At 43.5% G+C, this 20,709-nt stretch overlaps 1 protein-coding gene across 4 annotated transcripts in view; it reads left to right on the plus strand.

Annotated features, from left to right (window-relative positions):
- The window catches only part of EML6 (echinoderm microtubule associated protein like 6), an 89,947-nt gene that overhangs the window by 26,694 nt on the left and 42,544 nt on the right, over positions 1–20,709 (plus strand). For 2 of the 4 annotated variants that reach the window (XM_017821804.1, XM_017821805.1), the window contains exons 4-16: positions 503–601; positions 1,854–1,922; positions 4,066–4,251; positions 6,098–6,233; positions 8,904–9,105; positions 11,071–11,208; positions 11,792–12,048; positions 13,114–13,326; positions 13,992–14,159; positions 15,047–15,153; positions 16,955–17,073; positions 18,433–18,619; positions 19,093–19,198. In XM_017821804.1, the coding sequence (XP_017677293.1) occupies positions 503–601; positions 1,854–1,922; positions 4,066–4,251; positions 6,098–6,233; positions 8,904–9,105; positions 11,071–11,208; positions 11,792–12,048; positions 13,114–13,326; positions 13,992–14,159; positions 15,047–15,153; positions 16,955–17,073; positions 18,433–18,619; positions 19,093–19,198 (1,987 nt within the window). Of the gene's footprint in view, positions 1–502; positions 602–1,853; positions 1,923–4,065; positions 4,252–6,097; positions 6,234–8,900; positions 9,106–11,070; positions 11,209–11,791; positions 12,049–13,113; positions 13,327–13,991; positions 14,160–15,043; positions 15,154–16,954; positions 17,074–18,432; positions 18,620–19,092; positions 19,199–20,709 lie in introns of all 4 variants that reach the window. The other 2 variants (XM_017821803.1, XM_017821802.1) reach the window with 2 other exon arrangements.

Below are 20,709 nucleotides of genomic sequence, written 5' to 3' on the forward strand. Positions count from 1 at the left end.
TGATCAAGAGAACTTTGATTTAGCTTGGTTACTAATTACTGATTTTAGTTATTTTAATTGGTGATTTGATACACTAAGCTCTGTAAAAGGCAATTATTAGAAGTACATCCAGTTCTGATTCTAAAGCTCAACAAAATGAACATAATGAACAAAATGGGAGCTGGAAATAGCAAGAGCTTTTATTTCCTGTTTGCTTTTATTATCAAATTAATAATCAAAATACACTTGAAACAAGCCCCTCAAACCCTTCCTGGTCAAACTTTCCCTGGAAACATTGGCACCTGAGATCAACAACCTTTTAGAGAAGGGAGAAATTTCAGTGCTCTCTCAGTGAGTAAGTGTTGAGTGTGACTGGCTTCGCCTTTGCCAGGGAGTTCAAACGCAGGGCACACGTGGGCCAATCCACTTGGGCAGTAATCCTGGGAATGCAGCAATCCTGGGAATGCAGGGTGGTGGTTTGGAACTGCTTTGCCGCTAACCAGATCCTGTGGTTCCTCCTCAGCGCTTGGCGTCCGTGGGGCTGGATGCCAAAAACACCGTGTGCATCTGGGACTGGAAGAGGGGGAAGCTCCTGGCGACGGCGACGGGCCACTCGGACAGGGTATGGTGGGACAGGCTCCTGGGTGGGCTGGGGGTCACCGGCGTTTGGAACAGAGCGGGGTTTGGGGCGGGTTCGTGCAAAGGGAATCTTGTTTGTTCCACCGCGCTCGGAAATACTGGATGAGGTGTTTGTGCCTCCTCCTTGTGCCAGAGCCAGCACAAAGCACCAACAGGGAGCCTGGGGAGGAGATCCTTTGTCCCTACACACAGAGTAGGGTGATCTGGAGCTCCTCAGGTGAGATGTGAAATGTGAGCTCAGAGGGCACAGATCATGTTTTCTCTCAGGATGTCAAAAAGACAGTTTATCCTGAGGGCAGATTGAATTATTTCCCTTTTAGTTTTGCTTCAGACAGTCACCTGTAGAAGCAACTTAATTAGGGTAAATATTCCTTTTCTATCTGTTAACCTCAGTTAGAGGATCATAACTTTAATAAAGATGAGAACTGACCAGGTCTGAGTTCCAAATGTTGTTCAGGACTAGGAAATGTTTTACCAGGTTTAACGCAGGCAAAAGACCTCCTTGACACATATAAGCACATGGATGGATACATTCAGATAAATTATGGGCACAGTCTGACAACTTTTCTTGTATCTATGTTATGGTATTATCCCATGTTTTAATGTTATAATATTGGGGTGTTACAATGTTTTACTACACATTCTGCATGCAAAGCAGCAGGCTGAGCCCGCCCCTGCAGCTGGTGTGACATACAGTCTGTCTGCATCCCGTGTGGCAGCTCAGTAATCTGCTAGTTCATTTTTACTTGCAATGTTCCCAACACAACAGCATCTCAGTCCTTCTTGAATTTCTCTTTCAGAACTGATTCACTTCCCAGTTACATCAGTGGAAGTTTTGCTACTGACCTCAGTAGGTACAAGATCAGGTTCTGAATTAGCAGAAGACTCCAGGACAGGCAAGAAATACTAAAATCTTAGTCCTGGTAGAGTTTCACACTCTGAAAAAGGAGGGAGTGGGAAAGAATGCCTGCCTAAATATTGTTTATTCAATAACATCTTGGAGCTGGAATGGATTGGTAGTGTGGAGTCAGGGATGAGGTGTGTTCACAGGACTGTGTGAGGAGCCCTCCATGTTTGCCTTAACCTTGGATTACAGAGTTCCAAATTTACCTCAAGACTGTTCTTTTAGTAATATGTTCCAACAGAAATGGTGGCTAAGCACTGGTAAAAGCAAACTGAACCTACATGCAATTACTGTGTAATTTAAAATACCAGCTTAATGTACTTCTTAACAGATATTTGATATTTCCTGGGATCAGTATCAGCCAAACAGAATCGTCAGCTGTGGAGTGAAACACATAAAGGTAAAGAGCTCTTATTGTTTACTTGGAAAAAGTGCTTGCACAAAAAAAAATCTGTGCTCTTACATGATGAGGGCTTTAAATACAAGACAATTTATGCTTTTCTTTCTTTACTGTGTGAACGTTTTGGCAAAACTTTTTGTTTGAAGCCAGTTCAGACATTCAGCAGTGACTGAGGTGCAGGTCCCCTGAACAAGCAGGGTGGGAATGTCATCATTATATACTTGTAATTTTGGGTTTCTCTGCCCTCTCCATGTCACCTAAATTGTCTCAGCTTTTAGGGGTTTCTCTCCTCAAGCACCACAAAGAGTCTCTGAGCAGCTGTAGAGTGAACTAAGTTGAAAAGTGAATTAAATAACCTTTCTTTGGCCTCTCATTGCCAGCAGTCGTAGGAACACTTGCAGAGATGAGAACTCCAGTGCCCCACTGTTTGCTCCCTCTAAGTCACCTTCTCTGGAAGTGTTCTAAATACAAACCCAGATATATACTGGATGTTTAGGGTAAAACATCCTCCTGCCTGTGGAAAGCTTAGAAAGGAATCCTTGTTTGCCAATATTCCCTTCAGGTTTCTATTTTTCTCCTGTCTCATCAAAAACATTCCTAACAGATGGCAATTATTTCACATGACTGGGGTGGGAAGAGCTTTAACTAGAAGTTTAGGAAACCAGTTAATATCTGTAGTTCTGGTTCCTTGTGCCCTTAAAACCACCACTGCTTTCAAACTGTGGGTGGTTTTGGCAGCAGTGATACCATCTGTTGTATTCTGCAAGCTGTTTGCCAAAACCTGTCTTTGTTTGGCACCTGTCTCCTGTTGAAAATGGCCATAATTACCCTGAACACACAGATTACCAGCACTGTAAATACATGGAGATAAAGACATGCCAAAAAAGAACAAAAAAGGCAGCATGGAGGGGAAACGACTCCGTGTTCCCTCCAGTGAGGCTCCCACAGCAGCCTGACCTTGCTGTTCAGTGCAAGGCTGTGGGAATGTGATAATAACAGCTCCAAAGCAATAGTATCACTGGGAGAACTGGGACTGAGGCTTGGGAATAGCACCAGTTATTCCTTTGGCATGTTGGCTCTGTTGGCTCATTTGGCTGAGCAGGTATTAGGAGCTGTGGTAAAGCCTTGGAGCTGAGGAATCTCCCACTGGGCTCAGGATCCTCCCTCCACCCTTTTCCTGGCACTGCTGCCCTCCCACCCTTCCTCTGCTAAGCAGCAGCGAGGAGAGTTTAGGTTTTACTCCCTGGGGGCAGGATTCCCTCTGCCTTCAAAATTGGCTCATGTTAAGAGGCAAAGGGAAATTTTAATTGAATTAGAAATAGAGAAGGATCTGAAGTAAAAAAAACTCAATCCGAGGATTTTCTGGATGTCAGCTTTATAGGAATTTTATGGGACATTTTATAAGTATGGAGAAAAATACCTAAAAATTCAGCTTATAGGCATGAAAAGATGCAGGCATATAAAGTGAGGATGAGATGGACATTATGCCCTCTGATTCAAAAAGAAGCAATATGATATTTCTCACCACTAAAGACACCCTTCTAAGACAAACTTTCTGTTCTCTTCTCTTTTCCTCTCCCCCAGTCAGTCTTAGACTCTTTTTTGCAGAACGTTAATGCCTTGTAGAAGCCGAGCAGGTCCCCATTCCATACTTGGGAAACCTGTTACTCAGTCTCAGCGTTGTTTCACACTGGAGCGTTTCAGTCTCCCTGGAACAGATGGTTCCTCAGTAACTGTAACTATATTTGAGGGACACACCTCTCCCAGTGCTCTGGAGAAGGGCACAAGTGCCTGCTCCAGCACGCAAGTTGTGGAAGATCAAGTATTTGTCACCTCAACTGTGTTTTAAGGTTTGCAGACAAGAAAAATGGGACGTTCCTGGCTTTAAAAACGTGCACTTGTATGGACAGCTTTTCCCAGCAAAACCTGATAAAGGATAGTGGGAGAAGGGGAAGGAAGAGGTGGTGTGGCAGTAGTGAGGCAGCTTTGTGCCTCACCTCCCCAACAACTTGATGATTTCTTTTGGGTTTAGTGCCTGCCCAGACCCTGCTCTGTCAGGTTGTACATCTGGGAGCTGCACACTAATATGAAACCCAGAAATCCTGCAGGGATTTTTTCCTGATGTGCCATTTGCATTTCCCAGTTTTGGACGCTGTGTGGAAACGCCCTGACTGCAAAGAGGGGAATCTTTGGGAAAACAGGAGATCTCCAAACCATCCTGTGCTTGGCGTGTGCTAAAGAAGATGTCACCTACTCCGGGGCTTTAAATGGGGACATCTACGTCTGGAAAGGGCTGAACTTGGTGCGCACCATCCAGGGAGCACACAGCGTGAGTGGTGTTCTCCTGTCCTTCTGAAAGGAATGGTCATGGAATTGGGAACCTTCCTGGAGGCTTAGCTCCAGAGCTTTCCTTCTCCTTTGGGTCAGAGCAATGTCTAAGGCTGTTCATCAGTTAAGAACTCAGATGTAATGTACTTGGTTGACACGTTGCCAACAGATGCTGAGCTGATAGAACTGCTGATGTTTATAGCCTTGATCTAATCAAGCAAACTAAACCTAAAGAAAAGTTTCCAAACCTAAAGTTTCACAGATTGAGAAGCTTCAGTTACAATCAGTTTACTTACGGATAGTTGGTAAGCAGATTACCTGGTTTTAAATAGAATTTTACCACTGAAATTCCCAATGCTGGGGACCAACTCTTCATAAGAACTGCAGTGTGGAATAAACCTGTTGAATCTGGGACTTTGCATTCCAACCATATTCCAAAGGCAGTTTAGTCCAATTGGCTTCATAACACCTCCCCTCAGTTTGGAGCTCTCATAATTACAGAGTGAAAGGGGAATGTACAGGATGGTGTTAGATTTCTAACCACTCTAATACAGTAAATTTACCTCTCTGTTGTTGATGCAGTAAAGGCACAGTAGGACTTTCTTGTCTTATTTCAAATGTATTTGAGAACAGTTCCTATTTGCAGTATGACTGTGGTTAATGGCATTCTGGTGTGGTTCTTTGAACAATAGGAAACAAGACTGTTTTCCTTAGAAGAGTGATGTGAAATCCAACCCTTGTCACTATAGTTTTCCCCTAGAACCTTTCTAGAAAGAACATTTCAAACAATGTTTTTTTTCTGACCTCTCAAAATTGCTTATGCTGCCCCTTTGTCAGGATTCAGAGAAGCTCTTCAAACCAGCTCTAAGTGTGCTGGTTGTTTATAGAAGTAACCCCTAATTTATGAGGGGTAATGAGTCTCAGTGTCAGTGGGACATCTTAGCTGAGGAACTTCTGTGAAATTCCACATGATGTGCAGCTGCAATAACACAGAAATGTCTTTGGCAAACAATAGCCCCCTGTAGGAGATGTGCAGAATTTTATTTAGATCCATTAGAATGATTAAATACAATCTCTTTGGATGTAATGTGATAAATTATGGGATTTGCCATGGCTAATATGCATTCTCTTGCCCAGTTTCTAATCTCTACGTAATTGATAATTAGAAATATCACTTTATTAAGAAATTGCACAAGGCCACTTTGAATACTGAGTTCTTCTCTCCATTGTATTAATCTTTGTGCAGTTCAACTTGTCCCTTAACTGAGAGGTTTTCCTGACAAAATCCTGGCTCAGCAGGCACTCCCTGAGCTATTCCAAGGTAGTCCAGCACAGTCAGCAGTCATGAGGCATTTTCAAAAATAAAGAAGAAATTCAAAGTGTGATAGAAACTTGTTTTCAACCAAGAGAATGAATTGACACTCTTTCAGTTCCTGTTAGGTTCCAAATGATGTCTGAACTGAATTCCTGAGGGAATGTCTCAGTCACCTCTGCACCTGTAAGAATCCTTGTACTGTTCCTTTGCTTGGTTTGGTTTATCCTGGGGAGCTCGTTATTTGAAGTGTTCCATTTTTTATTTAATTGTCCTTGGCATAATATTAACTCCACCAAATCTGGAGTTCTGCAAGCAGGCCGTAGCACTGCTCTTGGCACAAAGCTTTCTACAGAACCCACTGAAGTGGAGCACTTGAAATAAAAGCTGTGTGTGCTGGTGTGCTTTGAGGATGGACAACACCCTGCTGCCCAGCAGCCTCTGGCCTTTAACAAGAGTCTGTCCCAAAATAATTGCTCTGCTTGTTCCAGTGGGTTGTAAAGGCCTTTAAAACTCGTTATCCATCGGTTGACAGGCTGGAATTTTCAGCATGTATGCTTGTGAGGAAGGCTTTGCCACCGGAGGGAGAGATGGGTGCATTCGGCTGTGGGACACGGAGTTCAAACCAATTACCAAAATTGATCTCAGGGAGACTGAACAAGGATACAAAGGTAATGAGCTGTTCCTTTAATGGCTTTTACACATCTGGTTAATGGATTATGACACACTGAATGTGAAGCATAAATGTCTCTGCATGCTGCTGATTTTTTTGCTCAATGACTGTATGTATTTTTGGATCTGTATTCCCCTTAACCTCTGACAATGCTGTAGCCTGAAGAGTTTTCCATGGTTCATAGTATAAACAGAGGGATGCTCCTCACCATGCAAATGCAAGAAGATAAGGAAAATCTAATTAAACACCTAAAGATAAGAGAATGGGGTTAGGTAACCCTTGATTAATTAATTAATTGCAATTCATTTGACTAATTGAGATTTCTGGAGCCCGACTCTCAAAGATGCTGACTGACCATCTGAGCCCTCCATTAGTGCATTTGGAAAGGTAGCACTTGGCAGATTTGTGAGAGGGAATGTTATTAAATTGGTGATCATCATGTTTGTTGAATCTAATCCTGCTTCCTGTGAGCTTAGTCATCACTTCAGTTCATGAGCAGACTCTCAGAGCACTCCCAGTCTCCAGAGATCCCAGGGAACCTGCTCCAGCACTTTGCTTCCCTGGAGTGTTCACCCATGGAATTTAACCCTCCCAAAGGTGTTCAACACACCCAACCAGGAGTCCCTTTGCTCTGCAGTCCTGGCTTTATGTTGCTTTTTGCAGCCAGAGCAATAATGTTTAACACGAATTTTCTAGAAACCAGTAGCAGTTCCTCGTGACCATTTACAGCAGCTCTGTAATTCTTTCTAAAAATTGTGGAGAAATAACTGACTGTAGTTGTACTGAAGGTGAATCCTCATCAGACATGCCATGGAGTCGTTCTGACTTGATGTCCTGATTTCTGCCATCTCCTAAATGCCACAGGGCACAGAACATAGAAGTGAGAGGAGCTGAGTAGAACCAGGCACTGCAACAGCACCTGTAGGGCTGAGACAGGCAGGAGGGGTTTTTCCCATCGTCTTACTTGGCAAAAGCAATAAAAAATTTCATTTGTAGAAAGTGAATTGAGCTGCCCTTTGGACTTGTATATAAATTAGAACAGTTTTTAAAAATTGAGAAGTTAATTGATTTCTAAAAACTCAAACTAGAACGCTGCTTTTACAGCATTAAAATTCTTCAGGTTTATGTTTGTTTGTCGTTAAAAAAAAGGCAACATTACAACAGTGCCTGCTTTAATGGTGCAAGAAACTGCCTTAAGCAAGGCTGCAAAATTTTGTCCAAGCTTAGCCAAAGATGATGTGCCCATGGGGATAATCACTGGGACTAAGGAAAAGGACATCTGTGAAAAATCTGGTGGGGCTACTGCTCTGACTGCAGCTATAAAAAATGAGGAGCTTGGGGATGACTACAGGCCATAAAATCCAAGCATGACTTATACCCTGTCACTGTCATTTGAAGGAAGCCCTTTGTCACCCCCTGGGTTTGCTGTTCCTCAGTCATCCTGCACTGAAGGGCACTGAACACTTTTAAATGAGATGCATCACCAGCAGCAATCTGATCACAGGCTTGGCTTTGTATTGAAATGTAGAGGTATATTAGTAACAAACCCTGATAACAGCTAATCTTTATGTGCAGCATGTCCCAGAGAACACTGCCTTTCCCACATCCAAAGGTGTGCTTTGTGTTCTCAAACTTAACAACGCCCAGTTGCCACTTAATTTGTGAATTCCATCCCTTGGGTGCTCACTGGTGTGTATCAAAGGTGGGAGTCAGAACTTCTGGATGAATTTAGCTGGGTCACACAGTGACATTATCAAAATTAAAAGCGGCTGGAGATGGACAAGAAAATAAATGAAGATTAATTTGACCTTCTCGGGAGATGAGAATATTTTATTTATGTGATGGGTAGGTAATTGTATTATGTGTTTGGTTCCAAAAATATGTTAAAATGATGGTGTGGCTGACCTTGACTACATGACAAATGGATTTTTTTATTCATTCCCATCTCACAGCATCTAGGCCCATTACCCAAACTTGAATTTTCAGGTACTGGAACAGAAAATACAAACACTGCAAGCAGTTGGCCAGACAGTGTCACCAAATGGCTCAGCCTGCTTGTGATTAGTAAAATTCCAGCTCCAGAGTTAGGGTCAGAATTGTGGAATAAGATCAAGCTCTCTAAAAGTTATACAAAGCAAAATTCTCTTGGTTTGGAGTTTGGGAGGGAGGATGTTTTTGTTTGTTTGTAATAATCCATTGTGACTAAAGTGGATAAGTGTGACAACATGGGCAGAAAGCATTTAAATTCCCCATTAAAATTTTATTGTAGTGTGCAAAAAATTAAAATCCTGAAAAAATGAGTAAACCCAGCTTCAGTCACAGGCACCTGGCCTAATGTAGAATTTAGATGTTTCAGTCCTGTGAAATGGAAGTGGGTTGTAAAACAAACTCCCAGGGTGTGCCCCAAGCACGGCTCTGGGTCCCTGCAGGCCCTGGCACAGCAGTGTCACACACGCAGCATCTTCCCAGGCTGGAGCTTCCTCCTCCCCTGCCCGAGGGAGAAAATCCACCACAGCTGCTTGGGGATTGGAGTGACTGTGCTGTTGTGTGAGCCCCCGGTGTCAGAATGTGCCGGGTCTCAATGAGCTGCCACGGTGCTGCTGCTGCCCCTGTGCCCCCCTGGGCACGGGCAGTGCCTCGCCCACAGCCCCGTGTCCCGTCCCAGCAGGTCTGTCCATCCGCAGCGTGTGCTGGAAGGCTGACAGGCTGCTGGCAGGGACCCAGGACAGCGAGATCTTCGAGGTGCTGGTGAGAGAGAGAGACAAGCCCATGCTGATCATGCAGGGGCACTGTGAGGGGGAGCTCTGGGCCCTGGCAGTGCACCCCAAGAAGCCCTTGGCAGTGACGGGCAGCGATGACCGATCCGTACGGTAAGGCTGGAGTTCTTTATTTCTTATCATTCAAGGCTGGAGTTCTTTATTTCTTATCATTCATGTGCATATTCATTTGTAATTGATTTTTTTTCTGGCCTTCTATTAAGGAAAATTTCCCCCCCCCATATTTTTCTTAGCACCTTTGCTTATTCTCTTCAGCCTTCATATCGGCTCCACACATCATGTAAAAATAATCAGAATTTGTGTTCAAAACACGCTGGGTTTCTCTACTCTGCTGGAAGTGCTGATGCGTTGCTGTTGGTACAGCAGGTGTGGGGATCTAAATGGAGAAGGATCACTTTGTATTTCTTTTCTGTTAATAAAATGCAACAAGCCCAAAGCCTAAATACCTTGGTGGTTCCTCCTGACCCTACTATCCTGATTTCCAGCTCCTCCACCTGGTGTTTTTCCAAACCCTTTACCAGATGGATGGTCACTGCTTTTTGTCTTACACAGATGATTTGATTGCATATATTTAAATCAAGGTCAGGCAGTTACCAAAGAGATGTTCAGTTTTTATGGACTACCAGTCAACTTATTTTAGAAACATCCATGTGGGTTCTACCCTTTGGCCATATTTCAATGGCAAAAATCAATCTCTTACCATGCATCCAGCTCCTAAATAATGCTCCTTCAGATTCCACATGATCGCTCACCCGGGCCTTGAGGCTTTGCTGCTCAGCTGGCATTGCTTTCCCTTTCTTTTCTGTCTTTTCACTTGTACTGGTTTCCCATTCCTGCCATCCTCCATCACTTTCTCACCACAGTTAAAATCCAAAGTGTGAGACTAAAGAACTGCCAGTTGTTCAGTGCAGTCATGTTTTCTCCCTGGTTCCTACACGAGTGTTATTTCTCTCAGTTGATGAAATGCAGGAATAGTCTCCTGTGCCTGTGTTTGTGTGCCCAGTGGCACAGCCAGGCCCAAGTCCACCCTGGCAGGATGCAGGCCCGTTCTGCAAAGCTGGGATTAGCATTGCACTGCCCTCAAGCCAATAAGCCACCCTAAGACTGGATTTCTTGTCTTGACTCATCTCGTGGTGAGCACAGGAACTGAGCCCTGGCCTGGAGCTGCAGAAGGCGCTGCTGACTCACAGCAGGCCTGACCCCTCGTGCCCCTCCAGGAAGCACTGCAGGATCTCTTTGTGCACATCAAACCTTAATTAGTGCTGCTCTTATGGCTCTGATCGCCGGGGTAGCAGTTATGATACCCCTGGTGCCTTTGGACATTGCCATTCCCTCAGATGTGCAGGGATTTTCCTGCCCTTTGAGCCACTAGAGAATGTGGGATTTGACTCCCAGTTCAGGCAGTGGGAGTTTTTTAGATACTATGTCTTCATTGAGGAATTCCAGTGAAATATGCAAATAAAAACATACACAAAAGGATTTTCTTCCAGTTTTCTTTTCAGTACTAAAATTGGATTGACAGGAGTATTTCTGTATTGCTGTTCACTGGGTAATTTTTCTTAGTATTTTATAATCACATCATTTTGAGAAGTGAGTCTATAATATAAATCTAAATTGTTTTAGAAATCAAAGTATTTAGTGAGTCAGGTGATACTCTCATGTCTGAGATGTCCTGTTGAGAAAAGGTTACTGTAGATTTCCCCCTGCCTAAAAGATACTTTTTCTATTTTCATAAGCAAAGCCAGGCTTTTATTTTGTCAGTTGTTTATGCAAATGCCTGTATGTGTGCAAAAGGCTCTTCTTTGCTGTTACAAAAGTAAAAAGCTCCTATCTGAAATCACCCTTCCATTAATTCAAAAAGTTGTAGTATTTTTTAAAGAAAATTGAATTATCCCGCTTGCATTTTGCAATTACTCTTCTAGTGTATTGGACAAAGTGATTTATGTGAAAGCAACGTTTTGGAGGCAAATTTTATCCTGCTGTTTCCTTCAAAATCTTTCCAAATCCTTCCTGCATCATTCCTTGAGGCACTGCAGCTTTCCCTTTGCTCTGGAGCAGGTTGTGGAGCCTGGCTGACCACGCCCTGATAGCTCGCTGCAACATGGAGGAGGCGGTGAGGAGTGTGTCCTTCAGCCCCGATGGATCCCAGCTGGCACTGGGAATGAAGGATGGCTCCTTCATTGTCCTTAGAGTGAGGTAAGAGGGGAAAAAGGGATAAAAACTGGGAGAGCGCAGTGTGGAGAGGGATCTCCTGCATCATACCATTCACTCCCTCTCAGACACATTCCAGGCAAAACGATTGGTAATTGAAAGACTTTTAAAAAGCATTTTCAAGATACATATGAACAGAGTGAAATAGCCAAACCCCCAGATTTCAAAACACATAATCTGCTTTAATTGATGCTTGGAAGAGCTTCCCCCTTTCCTTACCATTACTCCATGTGTTTGTTAAGCATGTATTTAATATAATAAAAATACTTGGAACTACTGGCTGATAGGAGGGAAAATCCTGTGCAAACCCCTGTAATGCTCTGCTTTATGGACTTTAACAAAACTTAAGTGGGCTGTTCACATTCATTTAACAGCCATCCCAACCACTGATGTTTTTCTAAAGAAGTTAATCTCTCTCTCCCAGCAATCTTGTCTTTGCTAATTTGCCTGATGCCCCCTAGAAATCTCTGTCTTGAGTGGGGGAGGATTCCCCTCTGAGGACTCTGCCAGGATGTCAAAGCTGTCCTTACCAAATGCATCTGGTTTTACATGACCTTGGTGCTTGCAGGGACATGACGGAGGTGGTTCACATCAAGGACAGGAAGGAGGTGATCCACGAGATGAAGTTCTCCCCCGACGGCTCCTACCTGGCCGTGGGCTCCAACGACGGCCCCGTGGACATCTACGCCGTGGCCCAGAGGTACAAAAAAATCGGGGAGTGCAACAAGTCCTCCAGCTTCATCACCCACCTCGACTGGTCCGTGGACAGCAAATTCCTGCAGACCAACGATGGCGCCGGAGAGAGGCTCTTCTACAAGATGCCTTGTGAGTCTGGGAGGGCTCCTGGGATGGACCAGTGAAACCGGGGGGGTTTGGAGGAGAACACCACAAACATGAAGGAAATAACGCTCCTGCAAGCAGAGTTTTTGGGCTGGAGTTTACAGAAATACCTGCTGCTCGTTCTTCAGAGTGGCAGTCATGGGACATACCCACCTTCAGCTCTCAGCAAACGCTGCCTCTGCATTTTCTGCTCCATCAGTTTTATGGTTTTACACGGGAACTTTGAGAGGTCGGCTCACTTTTGGGTAACTACCAGAGCGCCTCTGTCCCTGTTGTGCTTCCTTCAAGTGATGAACTATTCCTGTGTTAGTGATTAGAATGCTTTTAAGAGTGTAATAATTAAAAACAGAACTGTTTGAGTTCTCAGTGCCACAGCTTGTTAGTAGAAACAACACTGATAAATAATGGATTTATTCTTACTCTTACTTAAGAATGCTTTCTAGTGTTTAGAAGAAACTGTTGCGGAACAGAGGACAGCTTTAGGAATAAGATTTTGGGCTCATTTTGGGCTAATTTGGCAGCCTTCAATCAACTATAAAACAGCCTCTGTAAATGAAAAGTGCCATGGAATGACTGACTGACCAAATACTCAAATTTCAGGGGCTCGAGATGATCAGGGCAACAAATTCCTACAAACATATGTGACATGATTTAAAAATTCGAGTTATTAATCTTCTAGCACTTAAAAATGTCCTGGAGAGTCGTGTTACATACATATACTTTCTACTGAAGACATTTCTTTGTTAGAAGTGATGTGGAATTATAAAGTTTTTCCACTTTTTTAGGTTTTAGCATGCTAATTCTAATTAGCATATAATTCTCAGTAGTATGATAATTAATTCTAATACAGCTGCATTAGAACTCCTAAGGTTTGTGATGGCCTCAAACACCACAAATGTGGGATTACAGTAATTTAAAGAAGATTGTGAATCTTTTTAATTGAGGTTAAAAATTAATCCCAATCAGAATGCACAGATAGATTTGGTGAAAAGAAACAGAGTTTACTGAAAAGCAAATTATTACCTCAATTATGCACTTGCACGTTTTCAGCTGGGAAGCATCTCACCAGCAAAGATGAGATCAAAGGAATCCACTGGGCCTCCTGGACCTGTGTGATGGGCTCTGAAGTGAGTGGGATTTGGCCCAAGTACACAAACATTACAGATGTCAACTCCGTGGATGGCAATTACAGCAGCTCCGTGCTGGTGACTGGAGATGATTTTGGACTGGTGAAGTTATTCAGATTTCCGTGCCTAAAGAAAGGTAGGACACTATTTTGTGTTGCTGACAAATGCAGTATTTGCCTTAATACCACATCAGTGTATTTCCTAATGGTGGCTTTTCATTCTTGTATATAATTCATAGGAGTGTGTGCAAAATTTGTGTCATTATTCACGGATATAAAGATGAGACTTGAACCTCTCAGTTTGTAGCAATTCCCTGCCCATACAGGGTATGTACTTGGTGTTAGAACTGTTGAGAATGTGGCTGTTTCCTCAGGGTTTGCACTGCACCAAGCAAAAAGCCAACAATAAATAAAAAACCTGTTGGCTTTCTGTGATCCTGAGTGTTTCATTTGATATCACATCAGTGTATTTTCAAAATTTGTGTTTATAGGACAAGATGTAACACGTGTGTAGAGTTCATGCTGGCAGTCATGGCAACAAAGGGGAAGATTAAACCCTGTGTGTTTTTAATTCCTACCAAGATCTAAGTGCTTTCTGAAAACAGAAGATATTGTTCATATAATTTTATGTCACTTCTTTTTACGTTATAATTACTTTTGTAGCAGAATATCGAATGAGGCATTTGGGTGTTGTTTTTGAGTTCTCACAAGTGTCTTTAGACTGTGTTTCCCTTAAAAGCCCAACTTTGTTATGTTAATTCTTCCCTTCTTCCATGCCAACAGTTCCCTTGTTGTTTTTTAGGAGCCAAGTTCAGGAAGTACGTTGGCCACTCAGCACATGTCACCAATGTCCGCTGGTCCCATGATTTCCAGTGGGTGTTGAGCACAGGAGGTGCCGATCACTCTGTTTTCCAGTGGCGCTTTGTTCCAGAAGGGATAACAAATGGCATCCTGGAAACCTCTCCACAAGGTAAACATGAAGTATTTATCAAAGGAAATCAGCACAGAATGCAGCACTGCTGGAGAAGCTTTTACTGAATTAACAGCAAATATTTTTGTTATAATTCTCTGGAGTTGCAGACGCTCAGGATGTTTGGGCACTTGGCTTTTCAAAGGCAATCGTTGATTTGAGGCAAGGGGCATTAGAAACTGCTGCAGTTTAAAAGCATACAGTATTGTATGTGTAGGAATACATGAGTAGTATTCATCAAACTATGTGAAAGAAGACATTTAGAGGGACCAGATAATTAAATTTCCAAGCTTAGGCACGTAACTTGCATTCAAAAATCTGGCTACCTGTGTTGAATCGTTTAATTTTATTTTGCAGGGCAATCTCACATATTTATGTGGTGGCTGTACTTTAGATTTTTTTCTTGTTATATTCTCAAAACTTATAAACTACCAAAGCCATATGAACTACATAGTGACAGTTGCTAAAATCTGGATTCCCTGCAGCAAAAAGGCAAAGTTTCACTCCATAAATGCACAATTTGGTCAAATACCTTGTTACAGCAGTTACTTTAAACACAAGGAGTGATCACTGCAAGCTTTTATTTGCCATTTCTGTATGATTGCACTCCAAAGCCTGTTAAGAAAGCAGAATTCTTTCACACTGGAACTGTACCAGTAACTACTCCGTGACTGTGCTTCCCTCTGCCACCTTCCTGCCCCAGGCAGGGAAACAGAGACAGGAATGAAACCCGGCAGAGGCAGGCAGCCCCTGCCATTTTAACAACTGCCTCTGCTTCCAAAGGTCCTGAGCAGTGCTTAGCCCAGAGTTTAAGTTCTGCCAGAACATCCCATCCCATTCCCTTGGCATTCAATGAGTTCAATGTGTTGGTTTTGGTTTTGCAGCAGAGGGTGGTGTGGATTCCTACAGCGAGGAGTCGGACTCGGATTTATCCGACGTGCCAGAGCTGGACTCCGACATCGAGCAGGAAGCTCAGATCAACTACGATCGCCAGGTGGGTGGGAAGGAACACACTCTGTATAACCTGACAGGTCATACTGACTGTTCATCACACTAATTGGGATGGTGTTCAGCAGGTGGCACAGCCAATATACAGATAAACCCAGAGCTTACTTCAGCTGGGGGGAGAATTTAAAAGGCTTTGGAGAAAAGAATTTCAAAGGGTTTTGGGGGTTGGAACTAAATGATCTTTAAGATGCTTTCCAACCCAAACCATTCTGTTACTCTGCCTTCTCTTTACAATTCATTGGAACCTGGTTTTCAGGAGCTGTTGTCATTGTGAATCAGACATCACCTGTCACCTTGTACTGTCCCCCATGAACTGCAGTGGTGAAAGGTCAGGAATTCCTCAGAGCAGGACTAGGACCTTATAAGAAATGTGGGAAATGCAAACTAAGCTTGGCTCAGGTTGGTTTGAGGGATTTAATGGCTGACGTGGGGCTGCTCTCTAGGATGTGGAAAATTCACCTGTAATGTGCCATGCCTTAGCCAAAGGCACCCTTTGTCTTGTCACCTCACTTTCCAGGTTCTGCAATAAATTACACAGACCCTTCTGCCAACAGCTTCTTTTGCCTGTTTATTACAGAGATCAATCACATTTGGCAAATGAAACAGAGGGTTTTGTCAAATTTTCTCCTTCCCCTCTCTTTCACTCCCAAGTCTCACTGCAGTGCTTGTCCCATCCTCCTCCTCCCCTCCTCCTTCTCCTGGTTTTTCCATCTGTATTCCAATCAAACGGCATCCTCCTCCACGCTGTCTGTGTGTCAGAGAGGACGTCTGGGTTTGAAAACTAAAAGTGAAAAGAGTTGTAGGCAGTTAAGCAGCAACGTTCCAGGCAGGTTAATGCATGGAAAAGCCAGAAGCAGCTTAAAATAGCATCTTATATAGGAAGTGTGAGACAGCTCCGAGCAGAAGCTGCACTTGGCATTTTGTTAAAGGAAATAATTGACGTGGAAACAGAACCATTAATCTTGTGTTGAGAACTGGGGTTTGGATTGGGTGTGTTTAATGTTGTGGCTGAAGCCCATAGAGGATTCTCGATTTCAAGATGCATTGGAAAACGTTGCTCCTGTTTTCTGTTGCACAAGGAGCAAGAGTAGATGGTGAGAACGTTCCAGATAAAGTACATACACTGTGCTAAGGCTCTGTGTGCCTTCCATTTCAAAAGCTCAGTTCTGTGAACACCTTTCTTCCAAAAATCCAGTGTTCTGTGTTGGCACTCAAGTAAATTTCTGTGGGAATGGCAGTTTCCTTGTCCGTTTGTCCAAGAGACACAGAAAACAAACAATAAAGCTACATTTCAGTGTTATAATGGATTTTGTTTGGGACCATGGCTCTGATGATCCTCTCTAGCAGCTCCCCAGTTTCAGCATTTCTGAAATGTTTCAGTGGAAAGTATTTTGTGTCTTAAGAGTATTTATGGAACTGTAATTGTACTTTGGCATTCTGGAGACATTGGCAAATTAACCAATGCTCAGCTTTGAGCATGGACCCTGGAGCACGTACGAATTGAAAACACTTAAAGACTTCCAGTCAATATTTACATTCCTTTTCACTTACTGACACTGGAATCTTCTAGAAAAGATGCACTGCTGCTGTTCTGGGCCACTCAGGTCAGGGGAGTTCATCATCCAGAAGAAGGGTGGGAGCAATAGTGCCTGGCTCTGTGTTGTAGCTGCTGAACATCACAGTAGCACATACTACATTTCACAGGTGAAAGAAAGTGCCTTTCACTCATATATACAGACAGTTGGAGAACCAGAGCCATGCAGTTAACTTGAACACTTCTCCTCCAGGTTTACAAAGAAGACCTACCTCAGCTGAAACAGCAAAGTAAAGAGAAAAACCACTCTGTGCCCTTCCTGAAGCGAGAGCGAGCGCCCGAGGACAGCCTGAAGCTGCAGTTCATACATGGGTAGGGTAACGCTGGGTAATACTTGTCATTTCTGAGGGGTTCACCTTGCTGGGATGCTTTAACAATTCGTATGAGAGCATTAGCCAAGCATTTTCTGGTGCTTACCCACAGTAATTTGTTTGTCATTATTACCGTGGGTAGTTTTTAGAATATCAGACATAGGTTTTCTTTTCTCAGTTGTATTTCAGGGCTGGGCTGGACGGGGCTCTGGGCAACCTGGGATAGGGGAAGGTGTCCCTGCCAATGGCAGGGCGTGGAACTGGATGGGCTTTAAGGTCCCTTCCAACCCAAACCAGTCTGTTATCCTATTTGTTAAGGAGCAAGGGAAGGTTACAGTACTGTAGCTATTTGATAAATGATACATCAGTGTTGCATTTTGTAAAATTACATTTTACACTGGCTGTTCTCTACACCCGATATCTCCTGGAGCAAAGTTAAGTTGCTTATGATAGCTGTGATTTGTTAAAATGCCTGATAGATTTCTACTTGAATCCCATTCCCTGTAAAACTTATCTGGACACAACTCTATGTGCTTTTGTGAAATCAGTGCTAATTTAGGCATTGGGTGCAAAATAAACCGTGAGAAGCTTCAAGAATGGAATAGTCTGTGGGGAATAGTCTGGGATGTTTTTGAGCTGAGGTTGAGCCCACAGGACCCTGTGCTGGTTTAAAGGTCAACCTTCAGGGGAAATGAACCCAGCTCAAAAGAGAGATTATAAGTCAAAATAACAATTTAATAAAATAATACAATAAGTACGATTATACAGACAAACAGTTGGTTTTAACCCACAAAACCCAAATGTATAACCCAGCACCCTGGGGCATGAACAGAGTGGTGTTCCTTGGGCCCCCTGAGTCCAAAGGAAAAGGAGAGGGGAAAACCTGTTGGTGAGAGTGCTGGTGCAGTCTGGTCTAGAGTGGTGGTTGCAGGCTGGTTGAGAGTGGTGGTCTGCAGTCTTCCTCTGGATCCCACGAGTGGTTAAAAAAAGTCCCAAGACCCCAAGATTATCTGTCCTCCAGTTCAGGCAGGAATGCCCAGTCCCTCCCTCAGGGCGGGGAGTTCCACAATGGGTGTGAGCACAGGAGCATCCTCCTGTATCATGGGCCTCTGAACACCCAGTTTATAGCCTGAGGAGTCAGGGCTGCTCTGGGCAGAGGGTGTAAATGGTCTATTGAGAACAGTTTCTGGGCAATGGCATGGAAGGCTGTAGAATACACAGTTTTGGGTTCCTCCCATCCAGTGATGAACTGGTCCCAGCTGTTCTAACTAGGACAGACCCCTTTGCTGTTACCGCACAAACGATTTGCAGAGTTTGTTCCCCGCGTTCCCAGGACTGAAGTGCTGTGTGCTGGCTGCAGGTACAGGGGCTATGACTGCAGGAACAACCTGTTCTACACTCAGACAGGGGAGGTGGTTTATCACATCGCCGCCGTCGCCGTCGTCTACAACCGACAGCAGCACTCGCAGCGCCTCTACCTGGGCCATGACGACGACATCCTCAGCCTCAGCATCCACCCCGTCAAGGACTACGTGGCCACGGGGCAGGTGGGGGCTTATAATTAGGATTTATAATTAGGAAAAATGTGCTTCTCTTTTTCTCCAAGTCTGGTGTTTCCTCCTGTGTGTTGTTTCCTGTATCCCTGCCCAGCCGAAAATGGTCTGTGCCTGAGGAGGTTTTGGACTTTCCTTGGTCAGGCACAGTATTTTTGTACTGTAGTAGCTTTCAAAAGCTCAGATAAAAGCTGGTTTGTGTTGGACACTACTGATATCTGGTACTGAATATGATATATTCAGTGTGTTCCTATACATTCAAACATCAGGATAATTTATCCTATGAATGTGATGCCGAGTAATGTCATTTTAGAGACCATCCACTGATATTTCTCTGAAAGAGAAAATGGGTCTTGAAAAAGATAAAACAGGGCAAGTGGGAAAGTAGTTCCCTCTAGAGTGCTTTGAAGACATGATAGTGCTCATTACCTGTGTGGGCAGATGTTCCAATGAACCCTCTGATTTAGGTTGGAAGGGATGCTGCTATCCATGTTTGGGACACCCAGACACTGAAATGTTTGTCCCTGCTCAAAGGCCAGCACCAGAGAGGAGTGTGTGCACTGGATTTTTCAGGTGAGCCACAACCCACGTTTGTCTAAATGATGAATTAAAAAGCAACCCTTGAGATGGAATGTTAATTTAAATAGCTGTAAAATTACACCCAGTACCAACTTCACATGGAAGTCTGCTGTCTGTGTGGATGAAAATAATGTGTATGGTAAAGTCAGTCTGTCTATAATTGATTTTGGTGGTGTCTAATAGATAGTGCCAAGTGTACAGCTGGAATTCTGGTGGCTGTCTACACAGTGGTGGAAGAATTTAAAAGCAGGCAGGATGGTGACTCAAAGTGTATCAACAAGTTGGAAATGTCATCTCTGGGCTCGTACAACTCTTCACATTTTTCAGTGGGTTCACAGAAGAAGTAAATATGACAAACAGTTGTCTGCTGCCTCTCCTACTTGTCTTTCTGAGTTGGGTGCCCTGAGCTATCTCAGTTTTTAAGGGATAATTCCCATATGCAGCACTGAAGAACATCAGCCATATGGTGGGGACTTATGTACTTCTGCGTCTTTATAAAAGGGCTTGAACATTTATTCTCCCTCATTCTATTGAAAAAAAGATTACTTTAGCTGAATTATCCTTTCCTTAATCTCTTTTTTTTTCAATTAAACATAACTTATTTCATGTTCTCCTCTCTAGAAATGTGGTAAGAACTCATTAGGACATAGATCACACTTATGAGACAGGAGTGTATGAAAGAAGTATGACTTCCACAAAGACAAATCTGTGGAACTGAGTCATATTCCATTAGCAGAAGAGGAGCCTTGGTGTCCATCCAAGAGCTGGAATTCAGATGTGGGATTGTTGACCCACTGTGTGTGTAACCCAGCTCTGGGAGTAGATTTGGTGCCAGGAGAAGGGAAAATGGATAAGGATGATTTAATTGCCAGTGTATACATAGATGTTGAAAAGCTCCTTGTTAAGATCCTTAGTTGAACAAATGCTATGTATTTGAAAACACTTTGTGGTTTGCATTTTTATCAAGTAGGAGTGTTCTGGGAATTAGAATCCACATACCTCTGTAAAAGTCTAAAGAATAAGCTAGCCACATATTCTGTGGGCATGAATCTGTACAAAAATATTAAAGTTTTTTTAAAATGTAGTGACCACAACATTGCTGTGTTGCTTTAAGAACCTGATCCCAAGAATAATGCACAAACTGCATTCCTAACTGGCTTTAGTTTGTGTTCTTGGCACAGACAGAGGGGACAGTTGTGCAAATATGCACCTCACTGTGGGCTCACAGGGCCATCCTGATCTTATGCAGGGAGTTTTCACTGTGTGAATAACAGAATTTCAAAATCAGATTCAAGTCACACTACTTGGAGCTTAAAGAGACAAAGCTGAAGCTCCCCCCCCCGTGTGGCTGTGGCAGCTGACTCTGTACCTGCTTCTCTCTGCCCTTCAAACCCCCGCGGGCCGTGGCTGCAGTCCCTGGGCAGGGCACGGTTCCTCCGGTGGGACCCTGCTGTGGCAGTGGGATTCCAGGATGAGAACCTCATTCCTGCAGTGTTTGGTTGTGC

The sequence above is a fragment of the Lepidothrix coronata genome, unplaced genomic scaffold (assembly GCF_001604755.1).
Source record: "Lepidothrix coronata isolate B3197 unplaced genomic scaffold, Lepidothrix_coronata-1.0 Scaffold92, whole genome shotgun sequence".
NCBI lineage: Eukaryota > Metazoa > Chordata > Aves > Passeriformes > Pipridae > Lepidothrix > Lepidothrix coronata.